Source organism: Geospiza fortis, unplaced genomic scaffold, assembly GCF_000277835.1.
Source record: "Geospiza fortis unplaced genomic scaffold, GeoFor_1.0 scaffold292, whole genome shotgun sequence".
In the NCBI taxonomy this organism is placed as follows: Eukaryota; Metazoa; Chordata; class Aves; order Passeriformes; family Thraupidae; genus Geospiza; species Geospiza fortis.
The window spans coordinates 743381-762036 of NW_005054482.1; the positions used below are offsets into that span (position 1 = coordinate 743381).

Sequence of the window (18656 nt, forward strand, 5' to 3'; positions counted from 1 at the left end):
CAGTAAAAGCTTCTTGGTGTTTCCATTGCAAACTCTTTGGCGCTCCCACCCCTTCTGCTTTGTAGGCAGCTACTCAGCCAGAAGCAATTTAAAATGTGCTTTTACATCAATTTTGACTCATTTTTTTGGATTGAAAAGAGTTTCGTGTTTTGATACTTCATTATAAAACATGAAAATTGCTGGGGTTTTTTCCTCCTAATCCAAATTTCCAGATGAACAATTTAAAGATATGGATTAGCTCTTTTGATAACCTAGCTGTATTATTAGCAGTTGAAAAATGTCTCCTAAGATAATTTCAGTATTTCATGGTTTTGTGCAAGCAGATCCATCTTTCTGTTACAAATTTCCATACTGGAACTTGGTATGGAGGGCAGTTTCCAAACAGCACTGTTTTCACTCCGGAGTCTGTTTTCTTTTTTTTTATTCCTTTTTTTTTTTTCAGTTTACTCGGTGCCTCAAAAAAAGTTGTGGAAACCCAATTTAATAAATAATCAGGGGTGGATCAGACATACTAATGGTTTATAGAGCTTGTTGCTAGTTAATCAGTGTTAATGTAGTTACTGTGGAGTTCTTTGAGAGGTAAATGGGAGTTTGTGGCCCTGCTGCCAGTGAAGGACATCAGGACATCCTTTTTGCCTCCATACCCTGAATTCAGAGGGGGGAATTTGTGCATTCACTCTTGTCTAGTCCAGAGAGCAAATGCTGAAGAGGCAGAGCAGAGAATGGGCCCTTCCTTAGGGTGACCTGTGGAAACAGGATGGCCCCGTGGCAGGGAGGGATGGTGGGGAGGACTGCATGGATATCAGAAGGCTAATTAATCACTTTATTATACTATATTATTCTATATTATATTACATTACATCTAAACTGAATCTGCCAAGCTCTCAACCCTGCCCAGAATGTCATGACAGTCCTGGCAGTCCCAACACACACACACACCCCTGGCCCTAATAGGCCAAGGAAACAAAACACCATCACTGTGGGTAAACAAGCTCCACGTTGCATTCTGCTTTGGCACAAACACAGGCACAGCAAATGAGATAAGAATTGTGTTTCCTTTCTCTGGTGTTCAGATAATGTGAATCCCAGAAGTGTTCTTGGGAATTGTCCCTTGCTTTTCTCCGGGAGGAGAAATGTGGTGCCAGTAACCCAGATGGGACAGAGGGAGAAATGTGCAGTGCAGAAATGTGGAGAAGGTTGGATTTCCCCCTCTGGACTGGTGGTAGGGACAGAAGTTGCCCTTGCAGTGGGAACAGGAGGCTGCAGCCATTCCTGGCTGTCCTCATGGGCTGGTGGCACCAGGGCAGAGCTCCAGAGTTCATCTCATGGCTCTTCTTGTGCTTGCACAGCGTGAGCGGGACATGAAAGTTAGAGATGAAATTCCCTTTGACTTCCAGTCACATTGCTGTGCCTGCAGCTCCTTAAGGCTCCAGCACAGGGTGTGCCAAAGAGGAGCCTGGGATGGAGATCCAGCTTTCTGTGCATGGGTGGCAGTCTGGCCTTGCAGTGTGACTGGGCCTTGCTGGCTGCAGTTCCTGGTGGTGGGAGTCAGAAACTGAACCCTCAGGGACTTGAGATGTTTGCAGAGACCACTTTGAGGAACAAATTCTCTGAGAATTAAAGACTGAACTTCTGTACATGTCCTCATGGAATATGGAAAGTGTCACTGTTCCCATTACATCAGTGTAAGCATGGAAATGGTGAGATGAACCAAAAAACATCTTCTTATGTTATTTCCTGAGAGGTTTGCCAAAGCTTCACAGAGGTTCCAGGCTCTCTGGAGTTTTATGGGCTCCATTGGAGGGGGAGTTTTACAGAGCACACCCATTTTATCATAAAAATCAAATAAAAAATCGAACAGCTATTGGTTCTGTTACTTCATTTTGTTAAAGAGGGACTTTCCTATGGTGAAGCAAACTCCAAAATAATTACATTAATTGAGAGCTTTCTGCTCTCTCAGCAATTCTGTGTTCAGATAATGGCACTCCCATGCTCTGACATCTCCTCTGTGTAGCCTGTGCCCTCCCAGGCTCAAGCCCCCCAGTTAAACTAACACACATTTGGGGTTTTAAGCATCCAGCCTGTCCCCTCCCAAGCCCCCCAGTTAAACTAACACACATTTGGGGTTTTAAGCATCCAGGTTACCCAGCTTCCAGCAGTGGGGCTGATCTGAAGTTAGGCACTCCCAGGAATTCCAGGTTGATGGGACTCCCTGTTGAGAGCATCAGAAATCTGGCCAAAGCCAAACTCAGCTGCTTTCTGGTTTGGAACACAGATTTGCTCTGACACAGGGAGGCTCAAAATATTCTGCTTCAGAACTGGGAATAATCCCAGTTCCAATCTCTTTGATTGGAATTACAGTTTCCCACAGGTCTAACAGGTTTGATGGAGCAAGCCTTGTCTTTAGCAATGCCTAGAACAAAAGAGCTCTGTTCAGAAGAGGGGATTCCATGTGGGTGAGGCCAAAGGAAAGGTGGGTGTGAGCTGCAGCTTTCCCTAGTCCTTGTGCAATATTCTGCTTCTATGGAGAGGGATCACAGGTGCTGCTGGGGAGCTGCTGCCCTGGGCTGACACCTCCCCTTCACAGCAGGACCTCACAGGATCAGGTGGGACTTGCTGGCTTTCTTGGGCACTTGGGGAAGGAGATTTTAAAGCAATGAACATGAAAAAATATTACACGAGAGGTAAATTTAGTTGAATGTATTTGAAAATTTTCTGTGGCACAGAAACTCATAAACTGGAAAGGTTACACTGGAGGAGTGACATTCTTCTCCCCCAAAATAATTACCTTGCTCTGCTTTCTCCACCTCCAGAAGTAAAATTAAAGGAAATAAAATAACTTACACAGCTGAATAAAGATGCTATGTCACATTCTATTAGTATTTTTTGCTAAGGAAAATGGGAAAGAGAAAAAAATCTCTTCAGAACTATTCTAGAAATCAGTTTGGTTTAGTGTAGCTCTCAGAGCAAATCCATTTTCTTCTGCAGCTGGGATGGTCTGTCCACCCCTGGCCTCTGCCTTTCAGTGTTCTTCTCCTACCTGTGCTTCCTCCATCCTGGGCTCTCCCCAGGGAGGCTTGGCACGATGGAAGCAGCTGGGACACAGTGCTGAGCTCCCCTTCAAGGCACAAACATCACACTCCTCCCCCTGCCAGGCTGGAGGAGAGCAGCCCTGTTTGTGATGGACCGGGCTCGTGTCGCTCTCTGCCTCCTGCACTCCATCCAGGCCCTTTGGCCACACAGCACAGCTCAGGTCAAAGAGCAAATTAAATTCCTGGGTGAGCTGAGCAGATGTCGCTGGACTCCTGGATGTGTCAGATAGATGAGGAACAACGTTAATTTATCCCTCCAAGGACATTGGATACAGCTGCAGGATACCTAAGGTTCAAAAATGCTCTTAGTGTTGAAATGGAAACAGACAGGAAGGACAATGTTCCTCATTTGACTGTTTGATATCACAGTTAACAGATAAAGATACAACTATAGGAGGGCAAAAAATATCCAAGTGTGAGGTTTTACATCTGTTTATTTTCCCCTCCAACAAACTAATTTGGCACTGTTGCCTCTGGTAGGTGATTGTCATCTCCTTGCTACTTTAAAGAGGGACCTCAGTATTTTAGGACTCACTTCTTACCACAGCTTTTCAAGAAAAGGTTTCTAGAGCAGGCTGAGTGCAGAATACCTGTGTCACTGCTTCATGCCTGAAGAAGGGGGACAAGTCACCCAGGAATCTCAGAATCTCACCAGTATATAAGAACCTGATGCCATATCAGCATTCAAGTCAGCAGATCCATGTTCTCAAAATAAGAAATGCAGTTGACCTTAATCTTTCCACTACAAGCTCTGCACTTAACTTCAGGAGACACGGAGTATTCAGATTTGGAGTAATTAATTCAGTATCAGTCCTAAAGCAGGCACAGATTTTCCCTGACTTAATTCCCTGTTGAATACAACAACTTAAAATGCAAACAGAAAATCTATAAATAAAAACTGGAGAAAGAGTTGCTTAAGGAAATGTGTGTAAAATAGTGAAATGCCTTAATTATAGCTCGGCAATCTGAAATATATAGAACCTTATTTACAGTAATTCTGCTGGCAGTGCTTGCTTGTTAACTACTCTGGGCACTTCATGGGTAACAGTGAATGATTTTGTACAGCACCAGTCAAGCCAAGCAATGCAATATGAAATAAGGGCTTTGTCAAACGGCCACTCAGAGAATTTTGGGCTCTCAAATGAAAAATTACACTTACTGGAGTCAGGTGCTCTAGTTGCCAAAAATCTGGATATATGTATAAAAAACCCAAGCTCCTGGGAAGCATACCTGTGGTAAACAAATAGGCAGTAGTGGGGTTTTTCCCTGTGCACGGAAATGTCTGGGCCACTTTGGTGACTTGGGGCTGCTGATTTGCCAGAGCTGTGCAGTGTCCATGTGGAGCCCTCACTGAGACACTTCCTTACAGAGCAGTCAGCTCTGCTCTGCACGGTGGAGTAGCTGCTGGTAGAGGGAATGCAGTTCACAGAAGCAGTGCCCCTTCTGAAGCTGCACGTGCCTCTGGCACTGCCCACATCACCTCTGGCCATTTGCTGCACCCTCCACGAGGAACAGGCTGTCAGAAGGGTGTCCTTGCTTTAAACACATTCTTTGGCCATTCTCTCTAACATCAGAGGGTCCCACTGGCATAGAAATAATTAATAATAGTGGCAGCAAGAATACATTACATTCTGGTGCTGCACGGCAAACTAAAGGAATAAATTGTTGCCAGCTTGTGGTTTTTTTAATATTTTAGAATATGTACAATATTAATTACTTTCCTCGAAGGGGTCACTTTATCTGCAGCATTTCATCCAACAGGCTTTTTCCAGAAGACATTATCAAATTTCCTCTGCAACTGCACTCCATATAGTCCCTCTGTTTCAATTAGTGTCACATGGTGTGAACATGGTATGTATGAACATGTAGGCCACTTGGGCAGTTTTCCAGTTAAAATCTCTTCACTTGTAAGGAGCAGACAATCTCAGACACACAGTGTGCAATGATATTTTATCCCAGAGACTAACAGATCTTGTTGGTCTCTGATAGGAAGTGTCCATTGATAAGTTGCATCCTGTGGAAGGATTGTCTTCTTGTTCAGGCTGGGACGGAGGAGCCACGAGGTCTGGGCTCTAATCAGGAGTTTCCTTCACCCTTCCTGTGTCACCAGGAGCTGTCAGCTGTGTCGTGGGTGCTGCTTCTCACCTTGCTAATAGTTGAACAGAATTTATCCCCTGGCAAGAGTTAAGGACTGCTTTTCAAGGAAAACTGCTTTTCTTCACGTTTGAGGGTGTTGGAGTTGGTGTCTTTCCCATAGAAGCTCCTGCAAATACAGAGTTGTATTTTAGTCCTACCCATCACAGTTACACCAGTTTCTAAGAAAACTCAGAGCTGCCCTAAGCTGCACATGCGTGTTTTGCTTTGTTCAGTGCTCTGGAGTCAAAGCAAGCATTGTTTGGCCTGGAGACTGCAGAGGGGTTATTCTCAGGAGCAAGGGCTGCAGCCTGGAACCCTGGGGATCAGCTGCAGGATCCTGTTCAGGGGAGACCCGTGGTCACTGGTTCTAGCAGTGATGTTTTTCTGACATGGGAGAGATGGTGGTTACTGGGGCTGTGCCTGGGCACAAGTGGAGCCTTGTTCTCTTTGTGAATGCTGCACAGTTTTTCTAATGAGAACTTGTTTTCCTCAACGTTTCCTTCTAAGTCTCAGGGTTTTTTTTAAGGCTAGAGAGACTATTATGTTGTCTAGTCTGACAGAACAAGATGTAAAACATAACTGAGCACAATAAATCTTGTTTAAAGTTCACCTTCATGGAACACATCTGATCTTGACTGAAGCATCATGAGTCAGAATTTCTCTAGGTAGAGAATTCCTCCACGTGTCACCAATGCTCTCTCATTAGAAGCAGTACATTAATAATGTATTAACTAGCCCAGTCCCAAATTTCTAATAATTATTATTGTTCCTTGATATGTGATTTACTTACCTGTCTTCTTCTCTTTGGCTAACTGCAGAGAATAGCCAGGATGGGAGTTTAAGAGGAAGCCAGCTGGGTTTTGAGGCCATGGCAAGGAGCAGTGCAGCTTTTCTGTATTTAGCCTATTTTCTCTAGTCTCTGTGTGGTTCACATTTTGGGGTGAATTCCTGCAGCTTGCTGGTTTTTGCTGGGTGAATAAAGGGAATATTAATGCAGACAAGGTCCTTTGCCCCAGAGCCTGCACACCTCAGCACTGGGAGAGGGCAGATCCTTGTGGGAATTGTTTGGGATAAAGGCAGGTGTGAATAACTCTCAGGAGCAGGAATAACTCTCAGCTGTGTTCAGAACTGTGTGGAACAAACCAAAATAAAATAAATCCCCAAATAAACCAAAATAATACTGGTAAGTGCATCTCAGGATCCTGAGCTCTATATGTTATTAATAGCATATGTTATATGTTGTTATTATTGTCTTTATTATCTGAAATTACCCCAAAGTGGAAGCTAGCAAATTCACCTTGCAGTGTGTTCTTTGGTGACTTTTTAAAGGAGCCTGCTGTCCTTGTGTTCAAATATTGTCTTTGTTTTCTGGCAGTCTCCCACTGGATGCAAGCAAGGGGCACCTAGAAGCCTCTGCTGAAGTTTGAATGTACAAATTACCCTGTCCCTTTGAAATGTGTAACAATCTTTGAAGGAAACTCTGACAAAAATAAAATCTGGCATTTCAAATATGTAAATAAAGAACTTTTTTGGTAGAATATCTAGCAAGCATTGCTACCAATCACTAATGAGTGCAGCTTTAATTCTAATTTCTGAAGCTTTTATCTATGTTGCCAGTAATTTAAAAAACCTGTCTCACAGTAGGATGTACATCAAATGTTTGTTTTCAGTGAAATAATTTTTCCTTTTCAACTGAAAAACCACCTGAGCAGATTCAAAATTAGGCAAAATTGCAAAATTCTTTTTGCCTTAATCTAAGTTTTCGTGCCTTATGTAAGCATAAATTTGAGGTAAAGAAAAATGAAATTCATGTATTCTGAGTGAGTCTCATTTCTTACCATTCCCCCCTCCCACCCCTGATTATGCAAAAAAAACCCACCAAAAACAAAGAGCAAGGCCATTCATGTGTATATTTTTAATGATGGGTCTCGGAATGACACAGAAATTGAAGTGGTGGATCAGTCAACAGTTCAGACACTCAGGGGCTGTGGTTTGTAAATTCATCACTGTGGCATCCTCGCTGAAAAACCACTTTATCAGAAACAAATTTATTGCAGTCACTGATTCAGTTCCCACTACCACCTGTCTCTCTCTGTGTTGTTTTTTTTTTTATCAACAGCTCTTAATCTCCACTGTTCACTAATAAAAATATTTTCATAAGAGATAATACTGTAATCCAAATGCCTATAGGTGCTTGAATCAACTATTCCTGCCTGTGTAATTGCTAGCACTTTGTTCAACCCTTTTGAAAGTCGCTATTAAATCTCATTCTCCTTTTCTGTATTAATAGAACAAGAAGTCGTTTTGAGGGTAGCCTCGGAGCAGTAATGAGCATTGTTAACGTGGAACAACAATGCCCAAGGGGGAGCTTTCCAGAGCTGCCCTCACCTCAGGGCTGTGCTGTTGGTGTGCTGCAGAGTCATCCAGCCAAGAGCTCTTGGTCCATTCACAGAGTTCAGCTGAATGTTTCTGCTCAATACAGTGGGACAATTATAAATGGTTTCGGTGGTGGCCTAGGGAGAAAGGGTTTTTTTTGTTTGATACCTTAAAAATAGAGGGGCTGCATTAAAAAATTAACAGTACCACCTGCTTGTTTTAAAGTGTATCAAATGGTGCTTTTGTTCTGATGATTTTGCTTCCTTGCAGATTTTCACAAGAGGTTAATGAGAAAAGATTTACAAAACATGCAATATTGCACATGGGGAGGGGAGACAAAACATAATCATTCAGTTACAAACAAACAATAGATGTTACTTTTTAATTGCTTTTTCAGAAGCCCAATTCTGCCTCCTTGTAGAAGTATTATGTATCTTTTTAAATTCAGAATATTATCCTTGTTTATTATGTATAGACATCATAAAAAATATGTATCTATAATATGTATAGGCATATAGATAAAAAGTCCTTATACCCTACACAGTAATGAAACCAAGACCTCAAAAAGTGCAAGGAAAACACTGTTATTCTGTATCACACTGGGTTTGAGCCTCTTAATTTGTACCCTGTGTGGGATATAAGGACTTTTTATCTATAGGACTTTTTATCTACAGGGTCTTGACTGCTTTATTGTGGCCAAGGCATTCCCTTGCAATCCGTGAAGCACCACAGCTTTAGGCAGGTTTATTTTTGCTGTACATAATAAATAAGGGTAATATTCTGAATTTTTAAAGACACATAATACTTCAAGAAGGCAGAATTGGCCTTGTGAAATAGCAATTAAAAAGTAACGTCTATTGTTTGTTTATAGCTAAATGATTATGGTTCCTCTCCCCTGCCCATGTGCAGTATTGCATGGTTTTAGATGTATTTTAGATGATAGTTTAATATTGCTGCAGAGATTTATTGATTGTTCTGAAATCTGATGCCATTAGGGAAGCAGGGGTAGAAATATTCTTTTTTTGGAGTTCAGTTTGTCCATTAAATGAATTACAAATTATTGTCATTTAGCCATCTTGCAGAGCACTTGGTCACCACTGCCCTTTCCTTGGGTATGGGCTGGAGATGTCCTGAAACATTTAAATATGAATAGACGAGTTCAATAATGCAAAAGCTCAAAAACAGTGAAACTTTAAGAAATGTGCTGCGTGTTGTGTATTTCTTTCCATTTTTTGAAATAGGAGCAATCTTCCTGGTTAAATAGGTTTCAGACCTTTGCAATTTCATAAACACTTATTTTTCCTTTGAGAGCTGGGCCTGATACTGCTTTTTCTGTAGAATAGTTGGTTTGTGTTGCAGACAGAGACTTTTAAGAGAGGACTCTAACAAGGGACCTTTTATAAAATTTTATTGAATGTTTGGTTTTAATTCTCAAAACAAGTCAAATTGAGGTGAGGTGTTGAATCTGATAACAGGAGGACAGAAGGTTTTAAAAAGCATGAATGAAGGCTTTATAGATTTTGTTTCACCCCTCCTTCCAGGTTACTCCACACCACACTGTGTGTTTCAGTCTCTTCAGGTGTGTCCATCCCTGAAATGAGAGTAAAGCATACATTTGAAATTTCATATATTCCAGTTTTTCACCTGAAAATAAGGCCTTCTTCTGGGCTGTTGCATGGAAAAATTCCTTTCTAGAGTTTATTTGGTCTTTGCATCTATCACAGAAGGATTTCTTAGAGTTAACCGGGGTTTCTAATAATTAATGGACAGCCCTGTACCATTGATAAGTGTGTGTTTATATTGACTCTAAGGGTTCCCCACAACTCAGCTGGGAGTGGACTCCTGCAGTAATTGCTAAGTACAATTTTGGCATTCCCTGTCCCAGACACCTTACAGCCTGGGGGAAAACAGGGAAAACACAGCGAGTGAAATAAAGAAACAGGGAAAACACAGCGAGTGAAATGAAGAAACATGAAATGGAAGCACGGAGCCCATTACACCCAGCAGCTTCCCAGGGCTTGGAGATGTTTCTGCTGGGAGTGCTGGTGTGCCTGGGCTCTCTCAGGAAAGGAAGGATGTGCAGTAGCTCAGGCAGTGGGGATCAGCTCTGTGCCTGCCCTGAGTCCCTGGGCACACAGGGAGCTGGGACACTTCTCATGGTGATGTCTCTCGTCCATCCCTGGAGGAATGAGTCACAAAAGGGAGGATGACAATTCATGTCTTCCAACACATACGTGCTAAATAAAAAATGCCCATTGGAGGGAAAACACCTCCTCTGCCGTGGGAGAAGTTTTGGGAAGATGCTTCATTAATTTATTTATGTATTTGTTGCTGGTTTCTCTGCTGTGTTCCTCCCCAGCCCACGTTTTCTCCTGTCTGTTTCTGTCTCCCAGCAGTTGTATGCTGCCCAGCTCGCTGCCATGCAGGTGTCTCCAGGAGGCAAGATCCCTGGCATTGCCCAGGGGAGCCTTGGTGCTGCCGTGTCCCCCACCAGCATCCACACAGACAAGAGCACAACCAGCCCTCCTCCCAAGAGCAAGGTACTGTACCCAGCCTGGGCCTCCGGGCTGCAGCAGCTGTGTCAGGATGTCCCCCTGCAATGGGAGAATATTTGGCTGTTGCAGAACATCTGGGAAGAATTCAGCTGAGGAATGCAGGGACAGAGCAGTCCTCAGTGGGTGACAGCAGGAGCTGGGTAGAACATGTGTCCTTCCTTTTTGTTAGTGCCCTCCAGCATGCTGTCCATGTCCTTTATCCCGTCAGGAGAGATTCCCTGAATTGACAGCGGTGTCCTGTTTGTACCCCAACAGTAAAGGAGCACAGATTAAAAATAACCAGACAAATAAATAATACCATTGTCAGCCCAGTGAGATACGTGTTCAGGGAATGAGAGACATGGCTTTAAGTCAGGAGCTGCTGTGTTGATGAATCAAGCTCTAGGTCATCTCTTCTCTCTCCTTACTGCAGAGTCTCTGACTTGCTGTGGCTTTTCCTTGGCTTGGCCTCTTCTCTTAGAGCAAGAAATCACCAAGCTGTGCAATACTTGATTGTAGATCTTAGGGTTTTCTAAAAAGTGTTTGGTTACCCAGTTTGTGCATTTTACAAGAGGGGGAGTCATGTGTGTGGCTGGCAGCTTGTAGATCTCCTACACTTAAAGAGTCTCAGGGTTGAATTTGCTTCTCCTGTGCAGCAGGAGAGGGTCTCAGGAGATCTCAGGGGCACAGTGTGGATTTTGTGGCAATTGCAGGATTCCAAGGCCTGCCATATCTGCTGGTAACATTGAGCATAACCATTTTTACTGGCCGCTGTAGAGATCAGCTCTGTTCTCTCGTTTGTTTTATTGCTTTTTCATAATTTCAGGAGTTCAGTGCCTTTGGCTTGCAGCTCCGTAGGAGACACACAGAACTTATTTTTCAAAGGGGGGGGGGAATAAGCTAAAAAAGTGGGCCAGAAGGAAAGGAAGGGGGCTCCAAAAGGCTGTAAAATTGTGCAGAGTAAGTCCTGTGCTGCATGCTGTTTTCAATCTGCTGTGTGCCAGTTGGAGGCTGGGAGAGAGCGCGAGGGAAGGAGAGGGGATAATGCTGAGAAATGATGGAGTGGCTGTGACCTCCCAGCTCAGCCTGGAAATCCCAGACATTGATTTCACTTAGCAGTCCTGCTGAGAGAGCCGGGAGTTCAGCTGGGATAAAAGAACAAGGCTCTGTTCTAATGGTAATGGTGTGTGACAGACACATCCCTCTGTCTGTCCTCAGCCGCGAGGTGGGAGCTGCACTCGGGGCACCTGACCTGCCTGGGCTGCTCTGAGCTGTGAACCCAGCCTGGGAGCACAGTTATTTATCATACTAAACGCTAAAGAAACCTTGCTGGAGCCCACAGCAATTAGAATAAGGCTTACACAATAGTGCAGTGGCCTGGCTCAGGAAACACATTGGCAAATCCATCACAATGGCAGAAACTGAGGCTTATGTGTTGGAACTAAACACCTTCCTTGGTGTCTGTGTGGACCTTTCTTTGCTTTTTCAAAGCTTGTTTGTGTTCAACAGCTTTAAAAGTTTATTTTCTTTGCTGATTTTTTATATGTAATTTTTTCTAACTGTCGTCAGGGAATACATCTTGAGTTTCATAGACTTTTTTTTATTTATTTTTTTTAATCCCCATAAGCTATTTGGTTCCTGAAGTTAGTTTGTGGTGATCTTTCTCACTTTTACTGTACAGACCTCCACAGAGGAATAGTTAATGCCTTAGAATAGCTTTGAGTAGATGCTGTTTACTGAATCTCTGTTTTCAGCCCACAGTTTACACTGGCACAGCTTTGGTAATACCCTCGAGTGTTTGGAGACAAGGAGACAGCCTCACCTGAGAGTGTGTCAAGCTACTGGCAAACATCTAGGTCACTTCTGAAAAGCTGTGGCATTTTCTCCTCTCGTGTGGTGTTAAAGTTAGTGTGCTGCTCTTTGCAAGGATTCTTCAAAGTCAGCCTCAGCAGCAGATGGAACAACTGTTGGCTCTAGAAATGCTGAGAAGCATCAGGGGGAGTTTGCCAAGGATCATCCTTTAAATCTAGTAAGACTTGAAAACATCGCTGAAACTCCTCTAAGACCTTGGCAACTCCTGTTCTGGCAGGGCTTTTATCAGTGGCCCCAGCAGTGTTTGAGCGCAGGCTGGCCCTGCTCCCCTTGCAGCAGCTGTGGCCTGGAGAGCCCCGTCCCTCCCAGCTCTGCCTCTCAGGGAGCCACGAGAGGGGCTGAGGGCTGAGTGCTGCACACATTCTGGCAGCCTTGCTGAGCAGCCCGAGCTGGGGCTGTGCACTCTTCCAAGGAGGAGAGCCTGCCAGCAGAGCTGAGGGAAGGAGCGGAGCTGCTGGTGGAGGCTGTCCAAGGAGAGGCGCGCGTCGTGCGGAAATGGCTTTCAGCACGGCTTCTCCTGGAGCGCTCCGAGACAGCCGGTGTGCTGATCGCACCATCCACATCCCAGCCTCCTCCTGCTCAGCCCCGAGAGGCAGAGAGCCCTGGGCTTTGCCACGTTGGGCTGGATTTCCAGTCTGCCTTGGTGGTGTCAGGGCCCCCGTGCTGCGCTGCTCCCGGCTGGGGAGGGCAGGCAGAGGTGCAGGTAGGGACCAGGCCAAACAACTTCCCAGCCCTCCTTGTGGGTCATTTCAAGCCTCTTGCTTGTACAGGGCCAGGCACAAGGTAAAACAGAGCAGTAGGCACTGTGTTTGTCTGAACTGTGACCTGTGCCATGCTGCCAGGGCTCCCACCTGATAGCTCCAGCCCTCACTTCCTTCAGATCAGGTGCTTCATACCTGCACAAGGACAGCAGCTCCAGCCCCACCTGTAGATGGTCAGGGCCCTGTTCATTCCTGCCTTTGTGTCTGGCTTTTTATGTGGCATGGATAAATACAGAATCTAGGGCTGCACACTGCAATATTGTGGCCCTTTCCATGGAGCCTTTCAAGTGCAGTAGTTCTGGAGTGAGTTTTCAGTGCAGCTTGTAAATGTAGCTAAACATTCCCCCATTAAATGGAGCAGAGTGTATTGTCTGTAGCATCTGCTGTAAAACAGGAGCAATTCAGTGTGAAATGTGACAGGAGAGAATTCCTGGGCACTTCTCTTTTAACCTTGCTGTGGCCTCAGCCCTAACCCTACTCCCACTTGTGTCTCCATCAATGACAAGAGCACACAGATTGTCCAAATCAATTTTTTTTTGTTCTATTCAAATACTTCTGGCAGTGATGCTGTGCAGTAGCACCTGGGAGTTGTGACAAGGAAGGGAAATGTGTTTCAGACAAGGCAGGAGCAGCACTGAGCAGCTGGATACACACAGTCAGATTCTCCTCAGCTGCAATATTCAGGGAAATATCGATCTGAGTCTTTAACTGAAGAGGGTGCTTTGGTTTCACATTATCTGCTCACCAAAGTGAACACTTCTGATGGAATTTCCTTCGTGTCACCTATGGGCAGCAATTCAGTGGCCTTTGAAAGTTCTGGTGCTTGTGCACATGGGCCTGGAGGTGGCCCAGCAGGTTCTGGTTCTCTCCAGAAGAACTCCTTCTGTGGGGAGCTGGTTGTGGATTTTCCTGTCCCAGCCATAACTGATGGTGGCACTACCTGGTTTTGGTAGGAAAGCTTTCTTTATAAAAATATAGTGGAAAAAAGGAATGGAAATTCCTTTTCCTTATTTCCTTGTCTGAATGAAATAAGAAAAAGGCCCTAAAACAGTAAAATCTGTATCATCTCCATGATATTTCTGATTCTATCCAGGCAAATTGTTGACTTGAACTTCATTTTCGATGACCACCCTAAGCAGCCCTGTTAAGTTGGGTGCATTTGTCTCCCTTCCTCTCATCTCTCCCTTTCATATGGTGGTGCAGAATGTGCAATTTTATCCTGGGAGATCTTGGGGGAAGCATTAGTCCCCATTGTGTGCATCACTCACTTGCCACATGACTGGGTGTGGAGGAGCCTGGTGAAAAGTGGACACACAGACTCCTTGTGCCCCCAGAGCTGCTACTTTTGAACATGCTCATGGAAAGCATCTAATTTCAATTGATAAAATGCCTGTGTACAGGTGATTGTGTTGCAGGGGGACAAATTCTTCTCCCTGAAGAGCAGAGAAGAGGAACCTGTCTGGAACTAACCCACAGCACAATTAGGCCCCGTGTACTGAGGGCACTCCTTGTCCTGTTTAGTGGCTGGAGAGCTCAGCAGCTGCTGAATGCCTGAATGCCAAGCAACAGGAAATTAAGGCATTTCTAAAATGCTTCAGTATTTTAGAACGAAGGACAGCAGTTCTCACCAAAGTGATGCAAGACACAGCATCCCTGATAAACCACTGGGCTGTATTTACACAACTTTTATCTCCAGCATTTGCAAGCTCTTCTGTTTGTGAGAGTTTCCAGGCTGGACACAATTCTTCATATGGCACTGATTTAAAAAAAATAAATCCTTGCTAAATTAATCTATTAATCTTTTCAGCACCGGAATAACAATTAGCACCAGAATATTATACATCAGTACATCCAAAACATTTCCAGTGATTGCATTTCCCAATCCCCTTGCCAGAGCATCAAACAGGTCAGAAATAGCTGTAAGATAATCAAGGGGAAGTTTACAGTGCAGTGATGAGTAGGGAGCTGTAAGCTCATCTGTGCTCTGCTCTTTCTTCAGTCTCCCTGCCCATCTTGTAGGTAATAATCTCTTTACCTGGGAGCCTCTCTCCTTTGCTGCCCATGCTTTTGATCCTAAATAGTAAAATGGGGAGCTGGTGACAGAATCTTTGAAGTTGTTTTCCTCTTCCTTGCTCTCCTGCCTGTATCTGACATGCAGGCATACAAACAATGACTTTTTAAACCATTTGCTGGAGCACAGGGAAATGATGAGTATTAATGGAACTTCTTAAGGTGCTTTTCTAAAATAGCAAATGGGCTCCAAACAATACAAAGTCCTAAAAATAGCATTAAAGGGCTTTAGGAGAGCATGCAATCCAGAGCTGCATAATGCAACAGAGAAAAAATACAATTTTCTTCTGGTTGCAGTGGTTTTTGCTGATACTCCTTGAATTTGGGTGGTCTTGGTCTGTGGGGAGAGTTAAAAAATATAAAAAATACCTAGCAGAAGGTCTTTGTGCTGAAGAAGGGGAACCAGCCATGATGAGAAATACACCAAGTTCTTTCTTCACTGAAAAGATGGGGAGCCAATATTAGCTCCAAGTTAAATACAGATAACAAACCAGGGAGTTGTGCCAATATCAGATTAATGGATCGTTTCCTTCAGAATGGGAAATTCTTGTTAAAGGTCATCCTTTACTCCAGAGATTTTTTAGCCATCCTTTATTCCAGAGATTTTTTAGACTCTGGGCTGTTAAGAGTCTCTAAAACATGGGGTGTGTTTATCCAGGAGCACAGGCTTGTGCAGGTGATGGCAGTGCAGCAATGTCCCTGTCTCAGGGATTAGGGGGAGCTTGAAATGAAGCAGGGAACTCTCACTCTCCCAGGTAATCCCAGAATGGAACCAGGTACATCCTGTCAGGAATTAAATCTTCCCTTTTGCAGCTCCAGATCAAGTGTTTGAGCATTTCCCTGTGTGTCAGTAGCCCAAAGAAAGGTGCAGAGGCTGTAGTGGCAGCAGCAGAGCCACCTTTTATCAAACGTACAACTCCTTCTCAGCACAGGAAGGGAATTTCTGAGGTGGTGGAATGAAGTCCCAGTGTGATCAGTCTGACAGGAGCTGCTTGTTTTGTCTGCACAAGGGTTTGTATCCACGCTGCATGCTGGATTTGAAATTAGCTCCTCTTGACATGCTCTGACAGAATGCAGCTCAAAGGAAGCAGCAGGGAAATGCGTTGTGCAGGAAGGATTCCTGAGTGATAATCACCTAACAAGGGAGCTCCAAAAATATTTTAATCTGAAACATTTTAATCTCTAATCCCTGGTAGCTCTGGGTATCTGAAGAGAAGCAAAATTTAGCAGCAGAGTGGAAAAATCAGTTTTCTTCTCAGATTCAACAAGACAGTTTCTTTTGGATTAGCATTAACTTTAGATTTACATGAAGTGCTTGGCGACTTTTCACTCAGGTTTCTCAGAACTACACACGTGTTGTACAGAATGCAGTTTGAATTGTTCAGTGTAAAATGAGCTGTTGCAAAAGAGGGATTCAGAGACATTTTGTGGAAAGCATCACTTTAGAGTACACCTATTTTTCAAAGCAGCGTGGCTACGTGTTTTGGTTTTATAATGGAGCCTCCTTAAGGTCCAAGGTGCTGAAGTCTTGTGAGGATGTAAGAATCTCATTTAAACAAAAATCTTCATGTTGTCATGCCTGAAACTTAGAGATTGGTATAAACGTATCTCAAAGGCTTAGAAAGCAGCTAAGAAAATTAATCTATGAGTTACTTTTTTATTAAAGTGGGATTAATTTTCAGTCTCAAATGATAGAAGATTTCATCTTGACAATTCTGCTAAGACATAAATACCTCACAGCAGAATTAGACTTTCTAGTGTAGAATCTCCCAGTAAAAGTGTCTCAGGAGTATCCAAAGAACATCAGAGGCAGACAAGCTGATGAGGCAGGATCTACCATATGAAACTGGTTTAAAATTTCACTTTTGGTCACATGTCCTCATCCATTAATGCTGTCAGTCTGTGGATTCCAATGTGTACGTTTTGTGCTAATGAATGAGTTCAGTTTCTGTTTGCTGCATTTTACCTTGCTGCTTGTAAAGCAAAGATAAGCTATTGCCAGAACTGGTTACACAAAACAAACAAAAAAAAATTAGGAAAAAAGTGTTTGATAGAAGATTTCTGAGTATCTTGGAGGGGAAGGCCATGTCTGTGATGGGAGCAGCGCAGAGAGAGATTTTCAATTTAGAGTCGTGCTGTTACAGAAGTATTTTAATTTTTGAGGTATTTCATAAGTAAAGCAGCTTTAATTCCGTGTACAATTAGGAGAAAACCTATGCATGTAGCAATGCTGGAGAGCGTTTTTGTCATGTGGGTTCTTGTGAATGTCTTTCTTTGCAAAGGTGGCTCTCTCTGAGAGCGGTCATTCCAGGTCACTGATTATTTTTGTCTTTAGCCATGCTAGGAGCTGTATAGGCTTCAGGTTACAGCTGTAAGTTAATATATTTTGAATTGAGCTTGTTGGTTGCCTCAGTCAATCTTGAGCTCTGCTAATCTAAACTCTTGGCTTTTTTCTGCTTTGCTTGCAGATCAGAGTGACCCCTTTTTGTGCTTATTTCCAATACTCTTAGCCTTCTCTGAAATGATCTTCTTTCCTTTTCTGGGTACTCTCCTCCTAGTTTCAAATGTCCACAGGAAATGGAGTCTGCAATTAAAAACTTGAAATTAATTAATTTATCTCTATTTGCTTATTATTTGTTATTTGTATGAATTGTATCTCATTTGTATAAACGAGTGGGTAGTCTGTACCCTTCAATATTTCCTGTAAAGGCACAGATCAAATTTGGGGTCAGGAAAATCCAGCACACGCACACACAGATGAATGCTGAGGCTAAAAATCTCACATTTGGACAGCTCTCAGCAGTGGGACATCTGAAATCTCAAATGGATGTGGTGTGTCCTGCTCCTGCTCCAAATGGGGTGGCTCAGTGCAGGCTGGAAGGATTCCCATGACGATCTTTGGGACTCACTTTGTGAGCCCCTCTGGGCTCAGGCAGAGCAAATAGTGCTGTGCAAGTACGTGATATTAGTGGTGAGGAGATAAAATTATCTTGTGCTTTCTGAGCGCCCCAGTGTCTTGTCTTGATGGTAATTAACTGGTGACATACACATGGAGTCAGTGCTCTAGGATCCGTGCCCAGAATAAGTCACAGAAACACTGCAGCTTCAGCGTAGGAGAAAAGGGTGAAGGGGGCTTTTTTTCCCTTTTTTAAAATTTGTTTTTTCTTCTGGATAAGATATGAAGACTGCCCAGAGCTGGCCCTGTTCAGAAAAAGCAAATCAGTCTCTTAGAATTCTTTTTTTTTAAGATGTCAACTTCCCTCTCATACACTTCTGTGTGGACAAAGAATGTCTTAACATCTGTACCGAAGTCATCATTAAAATAAAAGGAGATCTGTAGACATCAGCTCTAGATCATCAAGAAATGGCTCGTGGGTAACCTTTGGCACAGCTGAACCCCCTGGAGATGAGCCAGAGCTGGATCCTCTGCCTTCAGGGGAGCCAGGAGGTGCACTGGAGGTCTCTTCTCCCTGCCTGTCTCCCTTTCCATCCCTGACAGTGTCAGCTTCTGGGAGGTACAAGTGCTCTGGCTGAGTGATGGAAATGCATTTGGATGTGTTCTTAAATAGACATTTGTTTTATGCCTGAAAAGAATAGGTTGGTCTTAACAGTGCGGTGCTGGGGGATTTTAAAGGTATTTTGTGAGGCAGTTGTCAGCATTACAAAAACTATTTTAACCAATTGTTTAGGCTTGAGGAGCAGCATGGAGTAGCTATTGTGTGTGGTTGCATGCATGTTCTCCAGAATTCACAGGGAAGGGGTAGATAAAAATCTGCCTAATTTGACATAATGGAATTTTTTCTCTCCTGTGATCT

At 43.6% G+C, this 18656-nt stretch overlaps 1 protein-coding gene across 2 annotated transcripts in view; it reads left to right on the forward strand.

Moving 5' to 3' along the window:
• Positions 1 to 18656, forward strand: part of SOX5 (SRY-box transcription factor 5) — a 274532-nt gene that overhangs the window by 214334 nt on the left and 41542 nt on the right. For both annotated transcript variants that reach the window (XM_031063130.1, XM_031063131.1), the window contains exon 10: positions 9998 to 10144. In XM_031063130.1, coding sequence (XP_030918990.1) covers positions 9998 to 10144 — 147 coding nt within the window. The remainder of the gene's footprint in view (positions 1 to 9997; positions 10145 to 18656) is intronic.